This window comes from Magnolia sinica, chromosome 19 (genome assembly GCF_029962835.1).
Source record: "Magnolia sinica isolate HGM2019 chromosome 19, MsV1, whole genome shotgun sequence".
Taxonomy (NCBI): Eukaryota; Viridiplantae; Streptophyta; class Magnoliopsida; order Magnoliales; family Magnoliaceae; genus Magnolia; species Magnolia sinica.
In genome coordinates, this window is record NC_080591.1 from 67,931,206 (window position 1) to 67,955,513 (window position 24,308).

The window sequence follows — 24,308 nt, forward strand, 5'->3', positions numbered from 1 at the left end:
TCTTGTTCTTTTTCCTCTTGAGCTTACCTTTGGTGGTGATTTTTGGGTGTGATTCATGGATTGACTTGATAATCTTTTGGGTGTGATTCATGGATTGACTTGATAATCTCGTAAGGTCCTGATTCAGCCACTTGAAGTTGCACAAGCAACTGAATCATGGTCGAGTTGGATTCTGCATCATGTAATTCAAGACAAAAGGTTTAAAAACCTTTGGGAGATAATTCACGATCATGTCTATCTGTGTCCCGGTGTTAATGTTAACTCGAAGGATTTCCATTTTGTAGATGAGAGCCATCATTTCAAGCATGTGATTCCTTGCAGGAGTCATTTCACCATTTTAGTTGCAAGGAACTTCATTGCTATGAGCTTCCTTTGTGCCTTTGGCTGCCTGCCAAACATTTCCTCAAGGTTCTGCATCATTTCTTGTGCTGATGCTGGAGCACATTAGACATGGACCCCAGCATGTATCACTTTCTCATATCATTGGCACGAATCTAGAGATCATATTCATCTTTCGTGGCCATGGAACTTTTTGGACTGGGAACAAAAGGAGATGGTTTGGTCGCAACATATTTGTAATGCTCAACCATGAGCATCAAATCAAGTTGCTTATCCAGTATGGAGTTTCTCATTATTTGAGATTTCAGTAGGCAGATTAAAAATCGCTGATGCAGGACAATTAACCACTTGCTCTAAAAGCTCGAACTGATAGAGCATGGCGAATTAATCCCTTTATCTCATAGCCCAGGCCCCAAATCCATGGGTTAGGTACTCGGCCGAACCCTCCTCATGGGCCCCAAATCCATGGGTTCTACCTCACATGAGCCATCCGCCTCACACGACCCCAAATCCATTGGTTATGCAGGCCGTCTACCTCGATTGTACCTCTGCATCCCATAGGCCACCCTACTCGAGCCCGATGTGAAAATGCCCCCATATTAATCACCCCCGGTGAGGAGTCTCGAACACGAGACCTCCTACTTTAATACTAATTTGATGCAGGACAATTAACCACTTGCTCTAAAAGCTCGAACTGATAGAGCATGGTGAATTAATCCCTTTATCTCATAGCCCGGGCCCTAAATCCATGGGTTAGGGTTCTCAGCTAACCCTCCTCGTGGGCCCCAAATCGATGGGTTCTGCCCTCTCGTGGGCCCCAAATCCATGGGTTATGCGGGCCGCCCACCCCGAGTGTGCCCCTGCATCCAACAGGCCGCCCCACTCGAACCTAGTGTGAAAATGTCCCCGCATTAATCGTTTTGTCTGCATGTTTCGTTGACCATATGATGGTAACTAATTATCCACAAAGATTGCAACTTGTCATATGTTTTATCATTCCAACAATGCATGGAGAGAAAAATGCATCATGATAAGTAGTCATCTAAGGGCTCTGACTAAAATAATAGACTTCTTGGTGATAACTTGGAATCCTACCTAGGGATAGGCTGTTGCATGTGTCACTAGATGGAACTCGTCTTAGTTTGAGGTTGGGGCCAAGGATAGCTGACTAATAGTCGTCATCAATATACCTTCCGCCCTAAAAAGATAGTATGTGGCTGTTGGCCTATTTGTAGGCTTTGATTTGTCTAAACACCTCACCAAATAACTTCTTAACCTTAGCATTGGGCCTGTTTGATTGCGTGGATAAGAAAGAAAAAGAAAACGTGGGGTTAATTATTACCTTTTCCAGCAGTACTCACCATCGGATTCCAAAAAGAGGGGTATGTTTGATTTGTAATTGGAAATCCTATTTTTATTACACGATGGTCACCTCAAATCTTGTGCTACAAAATTGTCATTGATGCTAGGGCTAGTGATTATTGTATGGAATCCGGTGTTTCTTGCATGTCAAACAACAGAAAATGTCCCATCAGCGGAAAATGTTTTCTTTTCCATGGGTTCCACATAATCAAACAGGCCCTTAGCGAATCTCTAAAGAATATCTTGGTTTCCTATGAAATAGGAAAACAGCCCTCTCAACTAGAAGTGTAGGGTTTTGTGGATTTGGTCAAAGACTGGTGGTACTCGCTTAAGGTGGACGCTTACCTGGGATTTGTTATCTTTCCAAAATTAAAATGAAAGGAAAGCCGTGTGTATGGAAGAACGAAGTTTTGGGTGCTAGAGAGTAAGAATTGGGGTCTATTTTGGCAGAAATTCAAATGCTTGATATTATGGAAGAAGGTAAAGTTTTGGAGGAGGAAGAGGTGCTTGGATGGGAATCCCTATTGATTGAATATGGCAAAAGGTTCAAGGAAGAATAAATTAAATGGAAGCAGCAATCTAGGGAGGTGTGGCTTAGGGAGGTTGATAGAAATACGAAGTTCTTTCATAACATGGCTACTGTGAGGGCAAGATCAAACAAACTCTAAGCTTTAGAGGTGGAGGGGAAGTGAGTGGAAGAAAATTCGAAGGTGCGTGATGCAATTGTTAATTTCTACAAGGATCTCTTATTTGGAGAAGGTTGAAAGAGACCTAGACTCGACAACCTCACTTTCAAAAGGATCCTAGTGGAGGTGGTGGAAGATATTGAAAAAAAGAGTTTCTAATGATGAAATCAAGAAGGCTGTGGAGGCTCTTGGTATAGAGAAGGCACTGGGTTTGGACGGTTATTCGTTGGCTTTCTTTCAGGTTTTTTGGAAAACGGTTGAAGTGGATGTGAAGGCTTTTGTAGATGAATTTTTCCTACATGACTGGCTAGCTTCTAAGTTGGTGCTACATTTCATTGCCCTTATTATGAAATTAGTGGGTATCGAGAATCTTAAAGATTTCCAACCTATTAGCCTCTTATTTGTTCTCATTATAAAATTATAGCAAAATTCTAGCTACAAGGTTTCAAGCTACCCTAAGCTATGTGACCTCTAAAAGCCCAAGGGGCCTTTGTTCAAGGTCACCAGATTCTCGATAGTGCCCTGATAGCCCAAGAATGATTCAATGCTCACTCTAAAGCAAGTAAGCAAGAAGTTGTGTGCAAGCTAGATATTGAAAAGGCTTATGAGCACGTAGATTAAGATTTTCCAGATTACATGTTAGACAGGTTATGCTATGGCAGAAAATGGAGGTGTTGGATTAAATGATGTACTTGGTCGAATAAATTTTTAGTTTTAGTCAATGGGTCACTTTAAGGGGTTTTTAAATCGTCCAATGGATTTAGGCGGGGAGACTCCCTGTTGCTTTGCTTGTTTCTAGCAGTTATGGAAGACTTCAGTATGGTGATGGATAAGGCAGTTGTAAGGCACATCATTTAATGATTCAAGGTCTGCAAAAGGAGAGCTAGCTATATCTCACTTACAGTACCCGGATGCCACCGTTATTTTCAATGATGGGGATAGTGCCCAAGTAGTGTGTGTGTGTGTGTGTGTGTGTGTATAGGAATGCTCACTTGTGCACCAGTTCTCACAAGAACTCGTGAGAACTCATCTCCTATAATATGAGCCCAAAATCTGAACCGCCCACGTGATGCAACACCCCATGGAACGCCCAGGTCCCAACTTTTACCCTGATTCAAAACTTTGGTGGGCCATGACAAAAGAGAGAGGCAAATCAAGGGAGGAAACAGTTTCATTTTTCCATGGCCCACCAAAGTTTTGGATCAGGGTAAAAGTTGGGTCCTGGGGGTTTTCATGGCGTGCTGCATCACATGGATGGTTCTGATCTTCGGTTCATATTACGGGAGATGAGTTCTCAAAAAGTTCTCACGAGTTCTCGTGAGAACTGGTGCGCAGGTGAGCATTCCTCTCTACATATATATTGGCTTGGAAATGGCTTTGGGATTGAAGGTAAATGTTAACAAGTGTGTGCTGTTGGTAATAGGTTAATACATCAAGGAAATGGCGGAGCTAGCAAAGGTTTTTTTGGTTCAAAGAGGGTTCTTTCCCCTCAATGTATTTGGGTTTGCCATTGTGTGTTGGGAAGCTTGCTTTGCATCTTTGGGACAATGTGATTGAAAGAGTGGAGAATAAGTTATTTACCTCGCCACTTATCTTTGGGGGGAACATTAACCCTCATTAAAGCGGCTCTTTCGAACTCACCAATCTACCACCTTTCTTTGTTCAAATGCCCCAAATCTATAATGAAAAGACTGGATCGCTTAAGAAGGGGCTTCTTATGGCAGGGTGCGGAGGAGAAGGATAAGTTCCATTTGATGTGTTAAGAGGATGTGTAGACCTTTCTTGGAAGGGGACGCGGACATAAAAAAATTGGCTACCATGGATGAAGTGCTTATTGGGAAATTGTTAAGGAGGTTTGGGTCAAAGGAGGGTAGCCTTTGGAAGGAAGTTATTATTGAGAAATATGTTATGGATGAAAGGGATGGTGGACCAAAAATCTTCTCTATACAAAGCTGCGGGGTTATGGAGAGATACAATGTGTATAGGTGGGTGGTTTAAAGATGCGGTTGGTTTCGCTCTTGGGGATGGTAGTAGGATTAGATTTTGGGAGGATGTGTGGGTGGGGAGTTGAAGTATAAAAGTGGAGTTCCCATTGTTGGCAAGTATTGTGGTGGATGGGGATCTCTGGATTGGTGTTACTTATTCTCAAAAGTGGGGGTGGTGTGGACTCCGCCTCTTTAGGAGGAGGCAGATTTTCTATCTTTGTTAAATCGGCTTGTGGAGATAAGGTCGCCTTCATTAGCGAAGGACTCCATGATCTAGCTCATTGACCAAAAAAGGATCTTTCTTGGTTTGATCCTTCTATATCTTTTTGGAGGGATTATTGTCAAACTCCGTTTGGGCTCACACTTCTGTTGGCATTGTGGCACGCCTCCTAAAGTTGCCACTTTCGCTTGGTTGGTTGGATGGAACAAAGTGCTCACGATTGACAATTTGCAGAAAAGAGGGACGACCATTGTTAATATGTGTTCCCCGTGTATGTGCAATAAGGAGACGGTGGACCATCTATTTATTCATTGCCCTTTTGCTAGGAAGGTGTGAGATGATTTTCTTGGCAGTTTTGGTGTGAAATGGGTGAACCCTGGTTCTATGAAAAGCTTTATGTGCTCATGGAGCAAATGGGGAGTTGGTAAAAGCAAGCAAGAGTGTTGGAGAATGGCTTATGGCAGGATTTTGGTAGCTATGGGGTGAGCTTGACAACTGTTGTTTTTGGGACTCTTCCTTGGAAGCTTTGAAGGTCATTTCAAAAGTCAGGATGGATGTAATGGAATGGGGGTCTTTTTCCTTTTAGTGATCGGTCTTAGCTTAATGGCTTGTTAGGTTTTGGTTTGGTTTTTGCTTGGCTTGTATTTTTCTGGCTTTTAGCCTCTTGAAATAAAATATCTCCATTAATGCTCACCAAAAAAAAAAAACTCAAATGCTATACCTATAAGATTGTTTGTGCATGTACACAAAACCATATGGCCCCTAGCGCTGTAGGGTTGGTGTATTTTTTTAAATAGCATATGAAAAACTCATTGGGACACTCGGTTGATATAAATAGGCTACTCTAATCATCTGCTTGAACATGTGGACCATCCAATTACATATTTTAGGCTCCTAAAGACCAACTTGACTGTTGATTGTATACAGATTGTCATTGGGCTACTTTAGACTTGATATGGTCTATCTATAGTCTGGATGGTTCGAAGGTTCATATCGTACATTCAGTTAATGGGATTTGATGGGGCTGATGTGAGGCAGAGTACACTTTGATGGTTGGTATCCTCAATTGGCCAGCTTGAGTAACCTCGATGCATCTCTTGCGAGGCTTTAGATACATCAAAAAGACCTTATAACCAGTGTACGAAATATCAGTATCGCGTTACGTATCGCATCCTTGGGATACAGATACGTATCGGTTATCGCACGGGATATATCGTTTGTATCAGGTAATTTATCGCAATTTTTGGGAAAAATGGGGAATCATTGAGAAAATGGTTGAATTTTTCAATGAAACTTTAGGGATTGTTAAAAAAAGACCTTAATACACACTTTTAAATTGAATGAATAGGTGATGACCATTTAGAGTGTATGTGATGATCATTTCATCAAACACTCCTAAATACTTTGAAATTAGTCTCAATTGCAGCTGATTGAAGGAAAATTTCGAAGAAAAAATTTAGTATTTTAATATTTTTTTAATTAATTTTTAATTAAAAATGATTTTTATTTTCCGAAAATTGACAAGGACTTGACAAATCAGTAGATTAGCCCTCATACATGCATGATTTCATGTTTGGAGTGCAACATTGCAAGCTCCTAAATATCGAATTTTCTCCATATTTCCCCAAAATCAGACCACCTGTATGCAAATTTTGAAATTAAAGTGTATGTGATGATCATTTCATCAAATACTCCTAAATACATTGAAATTAGTCTCAATTCACAGCTGGTAGAAGGAAATTTTTGAAAAAAAAAACATGAAGAACCAATGGGATATTGAAATCAAAGCTCCAACTCCATGATTTTTCTTGCAAAACATGAAGAACCAATAGATTTGTAACCAATTGACATTGAATAAACATAATTTCAACCAAGAAAAGGGATCAAAATTTGAAAATGGTCACCGGATCAAACATGTGGGATATGTCCGCACTACTTGTGTGTTTTATATCGCATACGTGGGATAAAAGATATATCGTGGGATATATTGGCCGATATCGTTGATATTTAAAACATTGCTTATAACTAGCCCCAATTCAAGTGAACTTTATTTGGTACCCAAGATAGACTTAAAAAATTTCATAATAGAGTAAATTCCAAACCCTAAGGCCTCATTTGGGAAAAGAATTAAGATTTGAAAATTACTTTGTCGAGAATCTAACATGCCACCATCCACAATTTATTCGATTCTATTCACATCATTAGTTGTTTGGTTGTCCTACTTAAGATTTGAAGTTCAAGCATTTGTAAATTTATTACTTGCTTGGTTACTAATTTAAAGAATAAAGTGATTACTTATTCAGGTCTCATTATTAATATGGCCTTAAACAACGAGCAGCTTGGTGCAATAAATCTTACCAGGAGTCCAATTGTTGATTTGGACCATCAATCATGTGGACCAAACCTTTGATTGCCCATGACTCCCAATGATCACTTTGATCAAATAATTCTAACCATTTTATCATTGTGTAGGAAAATACAATCCCCATAGATTGTGCTTGATAAGGTCCGATATCGATTAGGAGTAGGACTGTCCAGCGGTCCCCCTTGCATGTTCCTCGAAAGAGTAACTTGGCTTGGATTGTTCACCATATGGTTCCCAATTAATTATATTGCAAAGGGTCTAATCATTGATCTGGATTGTCCATCATATGGGCCACACCTTTTGCTACCCTGGACTCTTGATAGTTACTTTTTAACGTATGGTTTTAACCATCGATCAGCAGCTAGGAAAATTAATGGTTCAGGGTGATCATATTTGGAAAGTTGCAATCATTGATCTAGACCATCCATCACATGGTCCCACCCTTCTTAATTATCTGGCCTTTCAAGAATTGCTTTAACCTGACAGTCAGAATGATATTTCAATAATCAATTTTCAGCAGGCAATCTAAACTATATCCTAATGGCCACAAAAATGGCTGGTCCACATTGATTATACTTATAGCTGTTCACCTGGTGGGCCTCACATTTAATTGCCTGTGCCTCTGTCATGTGGGCCCCACATTCGTGAGAGAGAGGGTGAAGAGAGGGAAGGGGATTGTAACTTGTTATAATTTAGTGCGAGCAACAAAAAAATGTTTCTTGAGATAATTTAGTATGTTATAACTAATTCAACTCCTAACTCATTTTATGCCCTATAATGAGGAAGGTTTTGAATATTGGTATCACATAGACTGCTGGCTGATAACCACGCGTGCTGCGAATTTATTTATTTATTTCTGAAAAATTCCAAATAAAAAAGCTGGAAAAATTGAAAATGGGAGGATGCAGAATTTGTATTTTCCGACATGGATGTGATGGTCTCATGAGCCATTCTTTGATAAGAATGTTGTCTGTCAGCTTTATCTGTTGAGTGTCAACCAATAGCTCCTAATTAAATGCAGTAAAGCATGATTTAATGGATTAGGATCAGTACATTGAAATACAAGAAAAAGACGTAAAAAAAAAAAAAAAAAAACAAAAAAAGTGATGGTTTACTGCTTCCAATTTTTTCTTTTTTTTCCGAAGTGGTCCGTTCTGCTTTGATTTCCCGAATACCATTCAAATCTTGTGTTTTGATCCTTAAAATAGGCCTTGATCTAATTAAAAATGAGCGTCTAAGCTTCCTCTATTGTTGCAACGAGGAAAAAGTGAAAAAAAATAAGGGAAATTGAAGATAACAAATCATAGTGGGACCTTTATGGCGGTGTCGGGCTTGTCGAAACCCCCACTACCCCCATGTATTGCATAATGGGGTTGGCCAATATGGTTGTATCATAACCAATATTCAAAACCATGATAATTAGGTATCCAAATGATATTGAACAAGCAAGAAGTCAACAAAAAATATCCCTTCATAATAATAGTTGAAGTCTCCCAATCTGTGCAAGGATGGTAGACGATCTATACATTAGAGGTGGGCGCTGGATATTTGGCTTCTTGAAGCACTACAAGCCCTTCTTGATTTGTGTTGACCATGATGAGAACTTTTTTTTAATGGTGATGCGCAGTGTTCGAATTGTTGATATCACTACGAGTTTCATTGGCCGGATATAAATAAACAATATTGTTATTGCCGAGAAATGCAGGGAAAATATGGCGAAACATGGGGAAAACAATGGAATTTTTTAATGAAACTTTAGAAGATGCCTAATACATGTGCATATTTAGGAATAAAAAAATTACAAAAAGAATGGATATATAATAAGTTTTCATTTAATGGGGGCCTAAAAGCATGTGTTGCCATAAGAAATGACTCCAATAGTAACCAAAATGAGTTTATATAATATAAATGCGGCTACTTGCAACATGAAACTGTGAGGTCCATTGTGATGTTTGTGAGGGATCAACCCTATCCATCCGTTTTGCCATATCATGTTAGAACATGGGCCCAAAAATGAGCCAGATCCAAAACTCAGGTGAGCCGCATGACAACAAACAATGAGGATTGAACGTCCACCGCTGACCGTGGAGCCCGCCTTGATATATGCATTACATATCTACTCCATCCATCTGTTTTACCATATCATTTTATGGCATGGGCCAAAAAATGAAACAGATCCAAATCCTAGGTGGACCACACCACTAGAAACAATGTTCATTGGACGCCCACCATTAAAAACTTCTTAGGGTCCACCGTAATGCTTATTTGCCATTCAATCTATTGCAAAGGTCACATAGATTTGGATGAAGGGAAAACTCAAATCCCCCTAAATAGTATTCAACAATAGTATCCATGTGGCCCACAAAAAGCTTTTAATGGTCATTCACCACCATTTCTTGTGGTGTGGTCCACTTGAGATTTGGATCTGCTTCATTTTTGGGTCCATGCCAAAAAATGATCTAGCAAAATGGATAGATGGTGTAGATATACAACGCATACACTGAGGTGGGCCCCACGGTCAGGGTCCCACCCACATTGGGTGCGATTTAGCTGTTGCGTTCGGACAGATTGCATACCGACACTGCCAGCAGCGATGTAGCTATTGGACGGTGCTCTGTGGGCCCCACAATGATGTATGTGTTTTATCCATGCCATCCATTGATTTTGGGACATTATTTTAGGGCATGAGCCCAAAAATGAGGCGGATCCAAATCTCTAGTGGACCACACCACAGGGAAACAACGGTGATTGAACGCTCACCATTAAAAACTTCCCAAGGCTTAGTGTAATGTTTATTTGCCATCCAACTTTTTGATTAGGTCACACAAACCTGGATGAAGGTAAAATAAAAATATCAACTTGATCCAAAAATTGTGGCCCCCCAAGAAGTTTTTAATAGTGGGCATTCAATCACCACCGTTTCCTGTGGTGTGGTCCACCTGAGATTTGGATCTACCTTGGATTGCTTGCTAAAGCCTTTCGCATGAACTTCTTTCTACGAGAAGGCGGGAAACTAGGTGTGGCCCACCGTCATGCTTGTGAGAAATCCACCCCGTCCATCCATTTTGCCAGATCATTTCAGGGCATGGGCCCAAAAATGAGGCAGATCCGAAAGTCAAGTGGGCTGCACGACAAGATATAGTGAGGATTGAATGTCCACTATTGAAACATTTGTGGGGCCACAAGTTTTGGATCAAGGCCATCAGGCTAATATTTTGTTATTTTCAATTCATCCTAATAGGAATGACCTTATGAACAATATTGATGGCATATAAACATCATGGTGGAACCTAGGGAGGTTTCAACGGTAGGCATTTCCCTACTCAATTTTTTCCTGTTGTTCAGCCCACTTGAGTTTTGGAGCTGCCTCATTTATGGCCCATGTGATAACATGATTTGGCAAAATAGATGGATGGGGTAGATTTTTGATAAACATCACGATGGACCCCAGAAACCCCACCTAGCTTTTCGTTGTAGGAAGTTCCTGCAAAAGGCTTTCCAAGCTTTTGTGCCGCTTTTCTAGCGATGTGGGTGGGACGGGACTTGGCTGTGGGGCCCACCTCAATGTATGTGTTGTATATCTACACCGCTTATCTGTTTTGCCAACTCATTTTAGGCAATGGGTTGAAAATTGAAGTAGATCTAACTCTTAGGCGGACCATTGACCACACCACAAGAAATAGTGATCATTGACCATTAAAAACTTTAGAATCTTTTTGTGGGCCACAAAAGTTTTGGATCAAGCGGATATTTGTCGTTTCCCTTCATCCAGGATTGTGTGACCTTATGAACAACTTGGATGGGAATTAAACATTATGGTGGACCCTAGGAAGTTTTTAATGGTAGGTGTTCAATGACCACTATTTCTTGTGGTGTGGTCCACCTAAGATTATTTCATACCTTTTGAAGATTGGCGTGTCGATTTACTTCATTTTTTGGCCCATGCCCTAAATAACATGGCAAAACAAATGGATGGTGTAGATACATGACGCATACATTGAGGTGGGCCCCACGGAGTCACACATTGTTGTTGTGTCCGCAAGTCATAAAGAAAAAAAGGAAAGGGAAACGACCTAAAACTAGATTCTAATTGAAGCATCTTCAAGCCCCTTCAACGTAGAAATCGGCGATTCTTTGCAATGGGAGGAATTTTCAATGGAAAATTGCAAGAAGATTGCTACAACCTTGCTAAAATCCACTACCTTATCGAAAATTTTTGGGCTATTTCATACCTTTTGAAGACTGGCGTGTCGATCTGCAATCCAAGCATTCTTGATCTTTCGAAACTACTTCAAAATGGCCAAAATTGAGTTTTCAAACAGATTCAAAAGAAAAAAGGTATTTTTCTATATATATATATATATATATATTCTAGTATTTACCCTAGACCTTGGCTCGATTTTGTCATCGATAATTGATGAAAATGTCGAAACTTTCACCATTTTTTTTTGAGAGATAAAAGAAACTTCATTAAATACAAAAAGAATTACAGAGGATAGAGGGAGTTGGACCACTGAGATAGCGATACAACTACACTCCTATGAAAAGCAAATTACGACCCTTCAGCTTTTCTGTAGTAGTTGCCCACTCAACAATTAACTGCCTCACCCTATAAGCTATGGATTCCACCAAATTTGAAATACCAATGAAACATCTCCCATTCCTTTCTTCCCATACGGACCACCATACAGCCAGGAGAGACATTCTCTATAGAATAGTTCTGCGTTTTCCCAATCTAACTCCGTGCCAGGCCTTGAGGAGCCTTCCTACTGAATCTGGAAAGGATCATGAAATCTTGAAGCGATGTAGAATTTCTGGCCAGATCTGATTTATAAAAGCATAGTGAATAAAGAGATGTTCCACCGATTCTTTGTCTGCCATACACAGTGTTCAAAATATCGGTATCGCGTTACGTATCGCATTCTTGGGTTACGGAAACGTATCAGTTATCGCATGGGATATATCGATTGTATCGTGTAATGTATCGTTGTTGTTGGAAACATGGGGAAACATTGGGAAATTGGTTGAATTTTTCGATGAAACTTTGGTGATTGTTAAAAAAGACATCAATACACACTTATAAATCAAAACATTACAAAAAGAAAAAGAAAAAGTACACATAATATGTTTTCTTTGTATGGAGTCCTAATCTATGTGTTGTCTAACTAAATTGATCAAGTATATTCAATGTCTATTCATATAATTTATAAATGTAAGAAGATGTGTGGAAACACAAGCAATACATTCAAAAGCAAAAGAAGAATCACTAAATTAGGTTACAGACATGTTTGATGTGATGTTTGAATACAAAGATTGCAAACGATTTGCGAGAAATTGGGAAATTTTGAATTTTTTTCAATTTTTCGCAACTCGGCCCATCTCCTTCAAATCTCAAAATCGAAGCTCCCAATCCATATTTTTTATGCAGAACATGAAAAATCATAAATTTGTAACAATTTGACACTAATTTAACATGATTTACAAAAAATAAGAGCATCAAAATTTAAAAATGCTCACTAGATTGAACATGTGGGATATATCGCACTACTTGTGCGTTTCGTATCGCTCTGGTGGGATACAAGATATATCGTGGGATATATCGGCTGATATCGTCGATATTTAAAATAGTGGCCATACAACATAGGCAGACATTCGTGGTATACATACCCCTTTTTCTCAAATTGTCGACAGTGAGGACCTTCTTTTTGCCTACTAGTCATCCGAATGTTGCTATCTTGGGCGGGACTTGGTATTTCCAGACAAAATTAGTCGTTGCCTCTTCTCTTGAAGAAAGATTACTGACTATTGAATCATAGAAAGACTTGACCGAGAATTTGCACGATTTGTCGATTCTTCATACTAGTCTATTTGCTCTGTATGGATCTTGTTTGATATTGTTTATGCGATTAAGTAACGCCACATATTTTTCCACCTCCCAATCTTGAAGATATCTTTTGCATCCTTTGCTCCACACAACCTCCCCTCTTAGGAGTGAGTAGCATTCACCCACTGATATGGACTGGTTTGGGGCGAGGCAAAATATATGCGGGAATTCCTCTTTTAGAGCAACCTCTCCCACCGTTCCCTATATCCATTCTTATACCTTGAAGGACATCCTTCTTTATGGATAGCACCCTCTCCAGAGGGCCGAAGCTCTGTAGCAGGTAGAGTCCTTGGTCCACCAATCTCCTTTAGATCGCCCGTACTTGTTTTTGATTATCATGTTACAAAGAGTTTCGTTCTCGGTCCCAAGCCTCTAGGTCTACTTACCTAAGAGAGCTCGGTTCATGCTTTTGAGGTCTTTAACTCCTGCCCCTCCATATTGGGTCTGTTTGTAGACCTCCTTCCACTCCACAAGGTGGAATTTTTTCTTCTCTTCCTTCCCATGCCATAGGAAGTCACGTCTTAGCTTTTCTAAGGTTACCATTATCGACGTCGGGCATTTAAACAGGGACATGAAACACAGTGGAAGGTTCGACAACGCTGCCTTGATAAGGGTGAGACGCCCGCCCAGGGACAAATATTTGCATTTCCATCTAGCTAGATACTTACCGAACTTATCGATGACCCTGTCCCACAACGACTTTGGGGGCTTTCCAATGCATAGCGGGAGGCCCACAAACGTAGTCGGGAAACGACTGACTGAACATTTGAAAAAGTCTGCAAATTTGATAACTTCTTCTTCCTCCATATTCACTCCGAACATCTTAGATTTTGCCATGTTGACCTTGAGACCTGAAACTGCCTCAAAATATCTGATCGTAGTTCGCAAGTTGCACACTTTTTCCTGGTCTGCTTCACTAAAGAGTAACGTATCGTCCGCAAACTGAATATGAGATATCGGATTATCCATACCTTCCACTTTGAGCCCGCTGATGATACCTTCGTCCTGGCCTTTGGACAACATTCTACTAAATGCCTTCCGTACAATTAAGAAAAGAAAGAGTGACAGCGGGTCACCTTGCCGAAGCCCTCTGGAACTGCTGAAAAATCCTTTTGGAGATCTGTTAATTAAGATGGAAAAGAAAGCTGAACCCACACATTCCCCCATCCATCTTCCCCACTTGCATTCAAAGCCCATCCGATGGAGCATATATTGGAGAAAGCCCCCGTCTACATGATCATATGCCTTTTCTATATCTAACTTGCATAAAAGGCCCTTCGATCTAGATTAGTGACTCGAATCTAAACATGCATACGCAATGAGGGCGCTGTCTACAATTTGTCTTCCTAGGATGAATGTGCCTTGGTTGTTGGAAATTATTTTACCCATCACCCCTTTCAACCAAGATGCCAAAACTTTGGCCAGAGTCTTATATGGACTACCGAGAAGGCTAATCGGTCTAAATTCCTTAAAAGACTGCACTCCCAGGATTCTCAGAATCAACGCTACGAAAGAGGCCCCAGTTCCTTTTGAAAGCCTCCCTCTATCATAGAATTCGTAGATGAAATCCATGACATCTCCTTTTAATACTTCCCAGAAAGATTGGAAGAAGATTATCGGAAACCTATTAGGACTAGGGGCCTTATCTCCCCCCAAGGCGTCCACCACTCCTTTCACCTCTTCCAAAGAGAAGGCGGCTTCGAGAGCACTGGCTTCCTCAGCAGACAAACTGTCTACCTGGAGATGGTCGAGGTTGGGTCTTTTCCAATCTTCTCCCCAAAGCAGGTTCTTGAAATAGCAGATGGCCTCTTTCGAAATGCTCTGTTTGTCTTTTATGCAGATCCCGTTCACCACCATACTGCTGATTTTATTGGATCTCGCACGCGCACTGGCTATACAATGAAAGAATTTTGTTTTTTTGTCTCCTTCTTTGATCCATTTGCTACGAGATCTGTCTCCAAGAGATTTCATTTTCCAGTATGCTTGCAGCATAGATTTGAATCAGCTGAACTCGTCTGGTAACGTCATCTGCTGTCCTCAGGCCATCTTCTGCTTTAATGTCTATCGCTTTCAACTCGGCAAGGATCACATCCCTTTCTTTCACCCTTGAATGAAGCTCTACCGCTTTCCATCTCTTGATCTTATCTTTTAGTAATCTTAGTTTGCAACATAGCCTGAATCCTGCATATCCTTTCACATTAAATCCTACCCACCATTCTTTAATTAACTGATGAAAGCCTTTTATCTTCAGCCACGAGATCTCGAATCTGAACGGCTTTAGGCCCCACTTTTGATCGTCTTCTGCAAGGATCAACGGACTATGGTCGGACGTAGGATTCAAGAGGAGAGACTGCGATAGAAGGGGGGAAGAATTCAAGCCAGTCAGTCGATACCATAAATCTGTTCAACCTGGACAAAATTGGATTTGTCCTCCCATTTAACCAAATAAATCTCGCCCCGAGCAGAGGGAGATCCACTAGTTCCTGATCTTCAATCCATTGAGAGAAGATGCGCATACCAACAGTTACCTTACCACCATGGGATCTTTCTTCTGCATAACGCGTAATGTTGAAATCACCACCTATGCACCAGGGACCACTGAATTTCTGCCTGGTAACATTTAATTCTTCTCAGAAATTCTTTCTTCTGTCTTCTTGATTAGGGCTGTAAACGGAGGTAATCAGACGAGAGATTGGAGGATGTCTCTTTCAGAATAACCAAAACTGAGAAGGTTCCACTCCAGTTATTCTCCAGGGTCCAAGATGAGGATTTCCACGCCACTAGGATTCCTCTTGCACTTCCTATAGCATTCAAGGCAACCCACTTAGCATCCTTTTCCTTCCAGAGAGTACCCAACAACTCGTCGTTGAAATTTTGTACCTTGGTTTCCTGAAAGCAAATTACGTCAGCTTTACTCCTATCGCAGAGATCTTTGAGGAGTCTTCTCTTCTGTTTGGACCCCACACCTCTAACTTTCCAAGATAGGATCTTCATTTAGGGACTTAGCTGCCCCGAAGTCCTTGAGTCCTGTTTGCCTTATTTGACCGCTTGTTTGAATTCAGGCTCAGAATAAAACTTTGCAGCTCCCTGTTGCTGTATGTCTTGGTGGGATATTTCCTGGGAGTTCTTGTCCTAAGCATTGGTTTGCCACGTTTCACCATTTTATTGATGATAAAGAGTAGTTGTTAGCTACAGTGTCCACCCGTGATAGCTGGCAACGATAACTTATCAACGATATTTTCTAATTATCAAAAATCCAAAAAAATTGGTGAAATTTCGTCGATACCCAGAAGAGATACAACATTTGTGGTGTTTAGTTTTGGAGAGCCAATGACAACGAAATTATCAGTGACAATTCAATATTGTCGCCGACAACTAAAACACTAGTCAAGCGCCACCAAGCCCCTTTTTATCTTATTGGCTGGAAATGTCCATTCCTGAATTCACAAAGCAGTTTTGGTTGAACTTGGTCATATGCTTTCTCTATGTTGCTTTTGATTATAATCCCATCAGATCATATATTTTTGCCATCTGAAATCTTTTGTTTTGCTGCCACAACCCTATCTACTATCTGTCTTCCCTTTCAAGATTAGTTTAATATGGCAAAACCATGGATCTTCTAGATATGGAGGGCTAGAACTTCCACGTGACTCTTGCAAACTCTGCTCATAGCTCACTAAATCCATCAGTCAACTCCTTCGCACCCTTGAATCGACTCGATTCCTCTTCTTTGGAGTGGATTCAATGGGTCAACCCTCTTATTCCAAGTACTAGCTTGGGTCATTTGAGTGATTTGGGTGATCATTGAATTTATATAGTGATAAGAAAAACCACTTGGCTGATTCTTTATTTTCTTCTTTTGAGATGGAAAAACACAAATTATAGGTTATGCTTTTTGTTCACCCCTCTAGAATGGTCCTTTTAGGTTATTCCCAAAACTTGTACCATCTTTTACTATCTCTACCCCAAGAAGAAGGGAAAAAATAAAAAATCCTCGAAAAGCTAAAAAAGGAGGTTTAAACATTTTCTTGAGAAGAGGTTTTATTCTTTTTTGAAACTCAAGTCCTAGCTAGTAGTGAGTTGGTTCAAGTTGAAGGTTCTAAAAGGGCAAGAGGAAGGCCCAAAAGGCCGTGAATGGAGGAAGCTAGAAAAGATTTAATGACCTATGGTTTAGGTGATGATATGGTCCTTGGTAGAGTGGAATAGTGGAACGAGACTAGTGTATTCGACTTGAATTACTTGGGAGAAGGTTTAGATGTAGATGATGATGATGAAATAGGCTGAAGGTGAAAGAGTTCTCTCCAATGCACATTCTCTAGAAATATAGTACTTTTATTGTTTGTGCAAAATATTCTCATTTCTACATTTATTTATTTCTGCTTTCAATTTTCTGGTTATTTGTTTTGTTTTTATTTTCAGACTTAACTAGTTTGGTTGTTGGTGGTCTGGGTTTATATATGCTGTAGGTTTCTTGAATTAGTAGTTCAGTACATCACATCATTATGCGAAACAGTGAACTTATGTTGTGTTGCGATTATTGCAATTTGTGAATGAAACCTAGAGGAATCATTACAAAAACCTCAAGTTTTATAAGATGGATGTTTTCTATATTTTCTCACTCATTCTAGGTTATCAGTAGTTTTACTAATTTTCCCAATCTTTGTCTATTTAGAAACTGAAAATGAGTCTCATGAGCCCAACAACTTGACTCCCTAAGGAGCCGAGTTGTGCTTGAGTCGTGAGTTGAGCTTGAACTCCTTTCCTCCACCCACTAGCCAATTATGGCAATGTTCTTTCAAATTGGTGATATCTCTGGCTTTTGCAATTATGGAAATTGATGCAACCAAAAGGCTACACCAGCTGGCTGATCAAAGAGCTAATCAATCCAGCCATTGGGATTGTCTTGGTTGATAGTTTGGACCACATCCATGGTTTGATGATATATGTGATGAAGTCAACGGTCAGCTTACTTTGTGAGGCCCATGAGATTAATTGAATGCTCATCAAATTTAGTGGATGTTTTTTTTTTTATTTTATTTTTTATTTTTTTTATTTTTATAAATAAAAAAAAAACCAGTTTTTAGGGTTGGATTGGGTCACAACCTGTATTTTCGTCACTTTTTTGTTGGGATCCAGATTTCAGGCATCAAATAATGTCAAAATGACACGAAACCTGTTTGGTAGCCTATTGGCATTAGATGAGCACTAGATCATGCAATTCAGATGTTCGTTCGAGTGAGCTATGGCCAATTTATGGAAGGCCTATTTAGTTGTGGCGGGATTCAAGGATATTTAAGTCATTTTTATTGTATGAGGGTTTTCTCTTCTTTAAGCACGTATAAGGCCTATATGCTTAGATGTGTAAAGGCATTAGCACTGGGAATAAGAAAGTTTTTTGAGTTTTGGGTGTTATTTGCTTTGGAAGAAGAGGAGAGAGTGGGTTTTGTCATCTCTAGTTCTTGAATAGAGGATTCTGGTTCTTCCCGCAATCTTTATTTTCTTTTTGTTTGCTTCTTTTATATCCTTTACAGTTGGATTAGAAACGAAATTGTAAAGGATTTCTTCATATAGGATAATGGTACTATGCATTACCTGATGCAAGACAATTAATCACCCCCAGTGAGTAGTCTCGAACACGAGACCTCCCGCTTTGGTACCACTTTGATGCAGGACAATTAACCACTTGCTCTAAAAGCTTGAACTGATAGAGCATGGTGAATTAATTCCTTTATCTCATAGTCCAGGCCTCACATCCCTTGGGTTAGGACCTCGGTTGAACCCTCCTCGTGGGCCCCACATCATATGGGTTTCACCTCACATGAGCCACCTGCTTCACACAGGTGGGGCCCACCTCACACGAGCCACTTGCCTCACACGGGCCGCCCACCCCAAGTGTTCCCCTGCATCCCACAGGCCATCGCACTCGTGCCCAATGTGAAAATGCCCTTGCATTACATCCCGTGGCAGGTGTGCTATTCTATTGGAGGAGTCTAACCTCCCACTCGCAATTGTATTGCTTCTTGAAGTATCTGAGTAGCTGATAATGGTCTTCTCGTGTTGTGGCTCGCAATTAACTCCAGGTAATCCACCACTAGCCTTGGATATATGGCTGGATGGCATGGACTCGAGTCATCCATATTTCTTGTTCTTGACTACGTCTACTGTCAATGATTCTGTGCAAAAACATTCTCGCTTCTTGATGCCCTTGATTATAATTCTCCATTTGCAGGTCCTATGTTCAATTCCAGATCTTTGTTTGGATGATTGTTCTTGACATGCCCAAGCATCCAATGGCGCTTGCCTCTTTTTCCAGATTCTCTGGAACTCTGTTGAGACTAACACTTGAATGTTTTAGTGCCACAGAATTCCAACAATTCCATATCTTATTTTCTGTAATATCTTATTTTTACTTGCATTTCAGTGTCTACTGCCAGTCATTGCTCATATGACCAATGTTGTCTCCTTATATAGGTTATTTTTTCTGTCTAGATGCCAGGAAACGTCGGAGGCGTTCCACCCCTTTAGTTATGTGTAAGAAGAGGAGGAGATTATTGCCATTTAGTCCAACAGAAGATCCTGTTCGGAGGCTAGAACAAATGGGTTCCCTTGCTACAGCATTAACGGCATTGCGGATGGAGTTCAGCAATGAGCTCACTTACATGCCTGGCATGGCTCCCAGATCTGCTAATCAGGCCAGGCTGGAAAGGGGTGGCATGCAGGTATGAACTTTTCCTTCAGAATTTTGGGATTTACGACAAGAAGTAATTTACGCTTTTCCTTCCATTTGGTCTATTCTTACTCTGTTATCTACTTTATTCTTCTAGGTTCTCTCAAAAGAAGATACAGAAACATTAGAGTTTTGCTCAGCAATGTGCAGAAGGGGGGAATGGCCTCCCCTTGTAGTAGTTTTTGATTCTTGCGAAGGGTATTTTCAATCTTGGTCTTGTGTTTCAGCATGTTAGTCATCTTCTTTGTGGGACTGGGGGATAACAAACTCTGCTGTTGGGTGCAGTTTCACTGTAGAAGCCGATAGAAACATAAAGGATTTAACCCTCATCACGGAATACACTGGTGATGTTGACTATATCAAGAACCGGGAACTTGACGATTGTGATAGTATGATGACCCTCCTTTTATCAACAAACTCATCTGAGAGTCTTGTTATATGCCCGGATAAACGTGGAAATATTGCTCGCTTCATTAATGGCATTAACAATCACACTCCGTAAGTCATATCCCATCTCATTTTCATTTATGTATCAAGGTTTTGCTACTTGTGGGGTCCCCATTTATTAAATGGTGGTGACTTATCCACTTTACTCATGGCACCCGTGCAAGTCAATGTGGAACTTCCAAATCGTGGGTCGTACTGTGGGAACATATATTGAAAATCTCAATGATTGTAGGGATCTTAACCATCTTATATTTTGGACTTCTTCCATTTTCTATTCAACAGACCATTTGATGGCCAACCAGTGGATTTAGTTATCCAATGCATTTTTTTCTTGGGAAACATTCCATCCGATTAAGTGCCCCGACTATGGCATAGTCGCATCTGTAGTGGATGATTCACCACCATTTTAGAAATGGTGAAAAATGCATGTGGTTCTCCACCCTTGTTATTATTATGAACTGTTAGTTATAGATACTCTCATATTCTATATATAGGTATGCTTTTATTTCTTCTATTTTATTATCCTTATTTTTCATGTAATTACTGCACAAATTGGATTTTTGGCTTTATATTGCAGTCTACTACCATAGTTTCCCTAGTTTAGTTTCTCCTTCTCCTCTGTTTTTTTTTTTTTTTTTTCCCAATGGTCTATTTTGATTTCCCCATTGAAAATTGCATGTCGAAACCTGCCTGGGAATATTTATTATTAATTGAAAACACCAATTCCTCTCCTCTACTTGAAAAGTATTTGTTGTGGTGCAGGGATGGTAGGAAGAAACAAAATCTTAAATGTGTCAGGTATAATGTAAATGGTGAGTGTCGGGCCTTACTTGTTGCCACCCGTGATATTGCTAAAGGGGAGAGGCTATACTACGATTACAATGGATATGAGCAGGAATACCCAACTCAGCATTTCATCTGACTTACTCTACAACTACGGAATTTCCTCTAACCAGTCCATGCAAAGTGTAAATCAGGATCCGAACGGGTCATTTTTGAGGTAGTTATTTGAGGGATTCTTTTACAGCCCATTTGGTTCTAACGCTGAAATCAGCACCATTCCTTCTCTATTTATTGTGGTTGGACCCTTCATTGTTTGTCCAATGTAACAGTGACCATTCCAAGGCCATGAAAGATATGGGATTAAATTAACATGGAGTGTCATTTCCAGTTCTCAGTTAAGGATAATGTCTTCAATTTGCATCATTTTGAAATGCAGATGTCAGAATGAGTCGATCTTAAGCTTTTGATTTTCGTATTCAGTGAGTGACTTGTCTTTCAGAACTCCCAACTTTTCTCTGATGTGTGCGTGCAGTAGTTGCGCATTGTTTTGGAGTTCAACAGTAAAGTTTAAAGAGCAGCTGGCCTTGTGCAAGTGCTCTTGCCACCTTGTGGCAGAGCAGCATTTTTTCAGATCCAGGCTACTCATGAGGTTGTTCCCACTGTGTTGATGCCCTGGCCAAAAGAGGGAAGGTTGGTCTGCTTTCTTTGGGCCACACTCAAATTGTGAATGTGGACTTCTACACATTGAAATGTTTGTTGAGCTGATAGATCTGATCTATGTAGTGAACAAGGGGGCATCTACATGGTGGGCCCACCTAATAAGTGGCTTTGATCTTGATCCCATTTTGGCTTGCCTGTGTCTACATACATGACTGCAGTGGCACACGCTTGAGTTTTGCCACCCTGGGCTTAACTCCAAAATCTTTGGGATGTTTGAATTAGCTCTTTGCTGCAATATGGATGGAATACTCATCCTTTAGTGATGTTGTGCTTTTACTTACAGGGGAACCAGTTCCACATTTAAAGGGTTCTTTCTTCAACTTGTGCGTTTACTTGGGATTGAATGTTGCCTACCAATATGCCACATTTACTGGGTTCTTCCTTGAACGTGAAGATGGTGGATGTGGACCGCTTTACACATTTCAATTCCTGTTGATTTTCACGACTCTTCTCATGGAAAATGGTTACCTTCCAATGATCCTTGCCTTATTGGAAGCCAAGGATCGTTTGAATTGAGAGATTGTAATGCCATCCATGATCCATAGTGGGGTACACCCTGATCCATAGCTCAAGTGGTAGACTGAGTGAAAGATACCTCGTTTCAACACTGAGGTCTTGGTATCGATCCCTAGTGGGGGTGGCTAACAGTGAAGTGTGAACTGACAGTGGGGTACACTAACAAGCTAACAAAAAAAAAAGAGATCCATAGTGGGGTGTATCTGTCAATTAGCCTGGATGGCCCACTTGATTATTGTTATTATTATTATTATAATTTTTTTTTTTTTAAAGAAGAAGAAGAAAAAGAAAGCACAAACATTTTGATGAATGCAGTGGCACGTTCCTTGGACCATCCTATACTGAGTCCCATAGTGGTGTCCAGTCGTGATGCATGTGTCGCATGTCTATGCCGTCCATCCATTTTGCGAGTGCTTCTGGGGTCCACCGTGATGTTTGTGATAAATCCATCCCGTCCATTCGTTTTAGGAGATCATTCTAGGATGTTATACCAAAAATGACATGGATTTAAAACTCAAGTGGGCCGCACGAGAGGAAACAGTTGTGATTTAGTCACCACCGTTGAAACATTTTTAAGGCCACAAAAGTTTCTTATCATGTTAAGTTTTTCATGTTTTCACTTCATCCCATTGGGAATGACCTTATAAACCGTTTGGATGGCATATAAAAATCAAGGTAGAGCCCAGAAAGATTTCAACGGTAGAAAACTATTTCCTCAGTTTTCCCTCTCGTGCGGCCCAGTTGAGTTTGAAATCCATGTCATTTTTGGTGTAATGTCCTATAATGATCTCCTAAAACGAATGGACGGGATGGATTTATCACAAACATCACGGTGGACCCCACTTACCATCCCAGCGCAGGAACTTCCTGCGAAAGCCTTTCGCAGGAAATCCCCGTCCCTGAGGGCATGGGGAGCGGATTAGGTTAGACCCCGGATCCACTAAGGTGGGTGCGACCCCTGACTCTGGGGCTCGCTGTGCTGTGTGTGCCTTAAATCCACACCGTCGAACCATTTTGACAGCTCATTTTAGGGCATGATCCCAAAAATGAAGCTGACTCAAATCTTAGGTGGACCACACCACAGGAAGCGGTCAGCTATTGAATCCTCACCATTAAAAACTTCATGAATTCCACCAGAAAGTTTAGTTTCCATCCAACCTGTTGTGAAGGTCAAAAGCACCTAGATGAAGATACCATACAAATGTCATTTTGATCCAAAGCTTTTGTGGCCTGCAAGAAGTTTTTAATAGTCAATCACCACTCTTACCTAAAATGAGCTTTCAATAGGGACTGCGTGGATGTAGTAAAGCACATCACAGTGGGCCCCACAGTCAGGGGTCCCACCCATTTTTGGTCATGCCCTCGGGAGTGGATCCGGGTCTCACTTAATCCACTCCCGAGGGCATGAGCTTAAAAATGCAGCGGCGAATTCTCAAGTGGACCACACTGTAGAAGCAGTGGTGATTTAACACCTACCATTAAAAACTTCTTGGAGACCACCACAAGGTTTATTTGTCATCTAATCTGTTGATAACATCGCACAGACTTGAAAGAAGGGAAACTCTTAATACCAGCTTGATCCAAAATTTTTGTTGCACACAAATTTTTTTTAATGGTCAATCACCAGTTTTTCCTGTGGTGTGTTCTACCTGAGATTGGATCTGTTTCATTTTTGGGCTCATGGCCTCAAAAGAGATGGAGAAACAGTTGGACGGCGCGGATATAAGATACACGCATCATGGTGGGCCCCAGAGTCAGGATTCACTCACCTCCATGGATCCCACACTGTTGATGCATGTCTTATATCCACCATCCGTTTTTCCAGTTCATTTTAGGGCAGGAGCCCAAAATTGCAGCAGATCCAAATCTAAGGGGGAACCGGTTGGGTACCAGCCCCACCTAGTCCAAAATGAGGCAGATCGAGTCCCCGACTGCTTTCAGGGCTTCAGTGGACCACAAAGTGTGGATTGAACGTCCACCATTAAAAACTTCTTGGGAGCTGGAGAAGTCTATCTGATGTTTGGTTTTTTCACTTCATCCACGTCTAAATGACCTTATTAATAGGTTGGATGGTAAAAAGTCATCACGGTGGCCCTTAGAAAGGTTTCAACGGTGGATGTCATTATCAATGCCGCTTCCTTTGGTGTGGTACACTGGATCAGTGGACCTGCCTCATTTTTAAGATCATACATTAAAATGACCTGAGAAAAGCGATGAACGGCGTGGATAAAACGCTTACATCACGAAGGGCCCCACAGAGCCCTGCCCAGACGG

General features: G+C 40.6%; 1 protein-coding gene across 2 annotated transcripts in view; it reads left to right on the forward strand.

Moving 5' to 3' along the window:
• Positions 1 to 21,262, forward strand: part of LOC131234779 (probable Histone-lysine N-methyltransferase ATXR5) — a 36,433-nt gene extending 15,171 nt beyond the window's left edge. Inside the window, exons 3-6 of one of the 2 annotated variants that reach the window (XM_058231734.1) lie at positions 19,313 to 19,560; positions 19,666 to 19,766; positions 19,854 to 20,066; positions 20,778 to 21,262. In XM_058231734.1, coding sequence (XP_058087717.1) covers positions 19,313 to 19,560; positions 19,666 to 19,766; positions 19,854 to 20,066; positions 20,778 to 20,937 — 722 coding nt within the window. In that variant the 3' untranslated portion in view covers positions 20,938 to 21,262. The remainder of the gene's footprint in view (positions 1 to 19,312; positions 19,561 to 19,665; positions 19,767 to 19,853; positions 20,067 to 20,777) is intronic. The other variant, XM_058231735.1, reaches the window with a different exon arrangement.
• Positions 21,263 to 24,308: the final 3,046 nt, after the last annotated feature.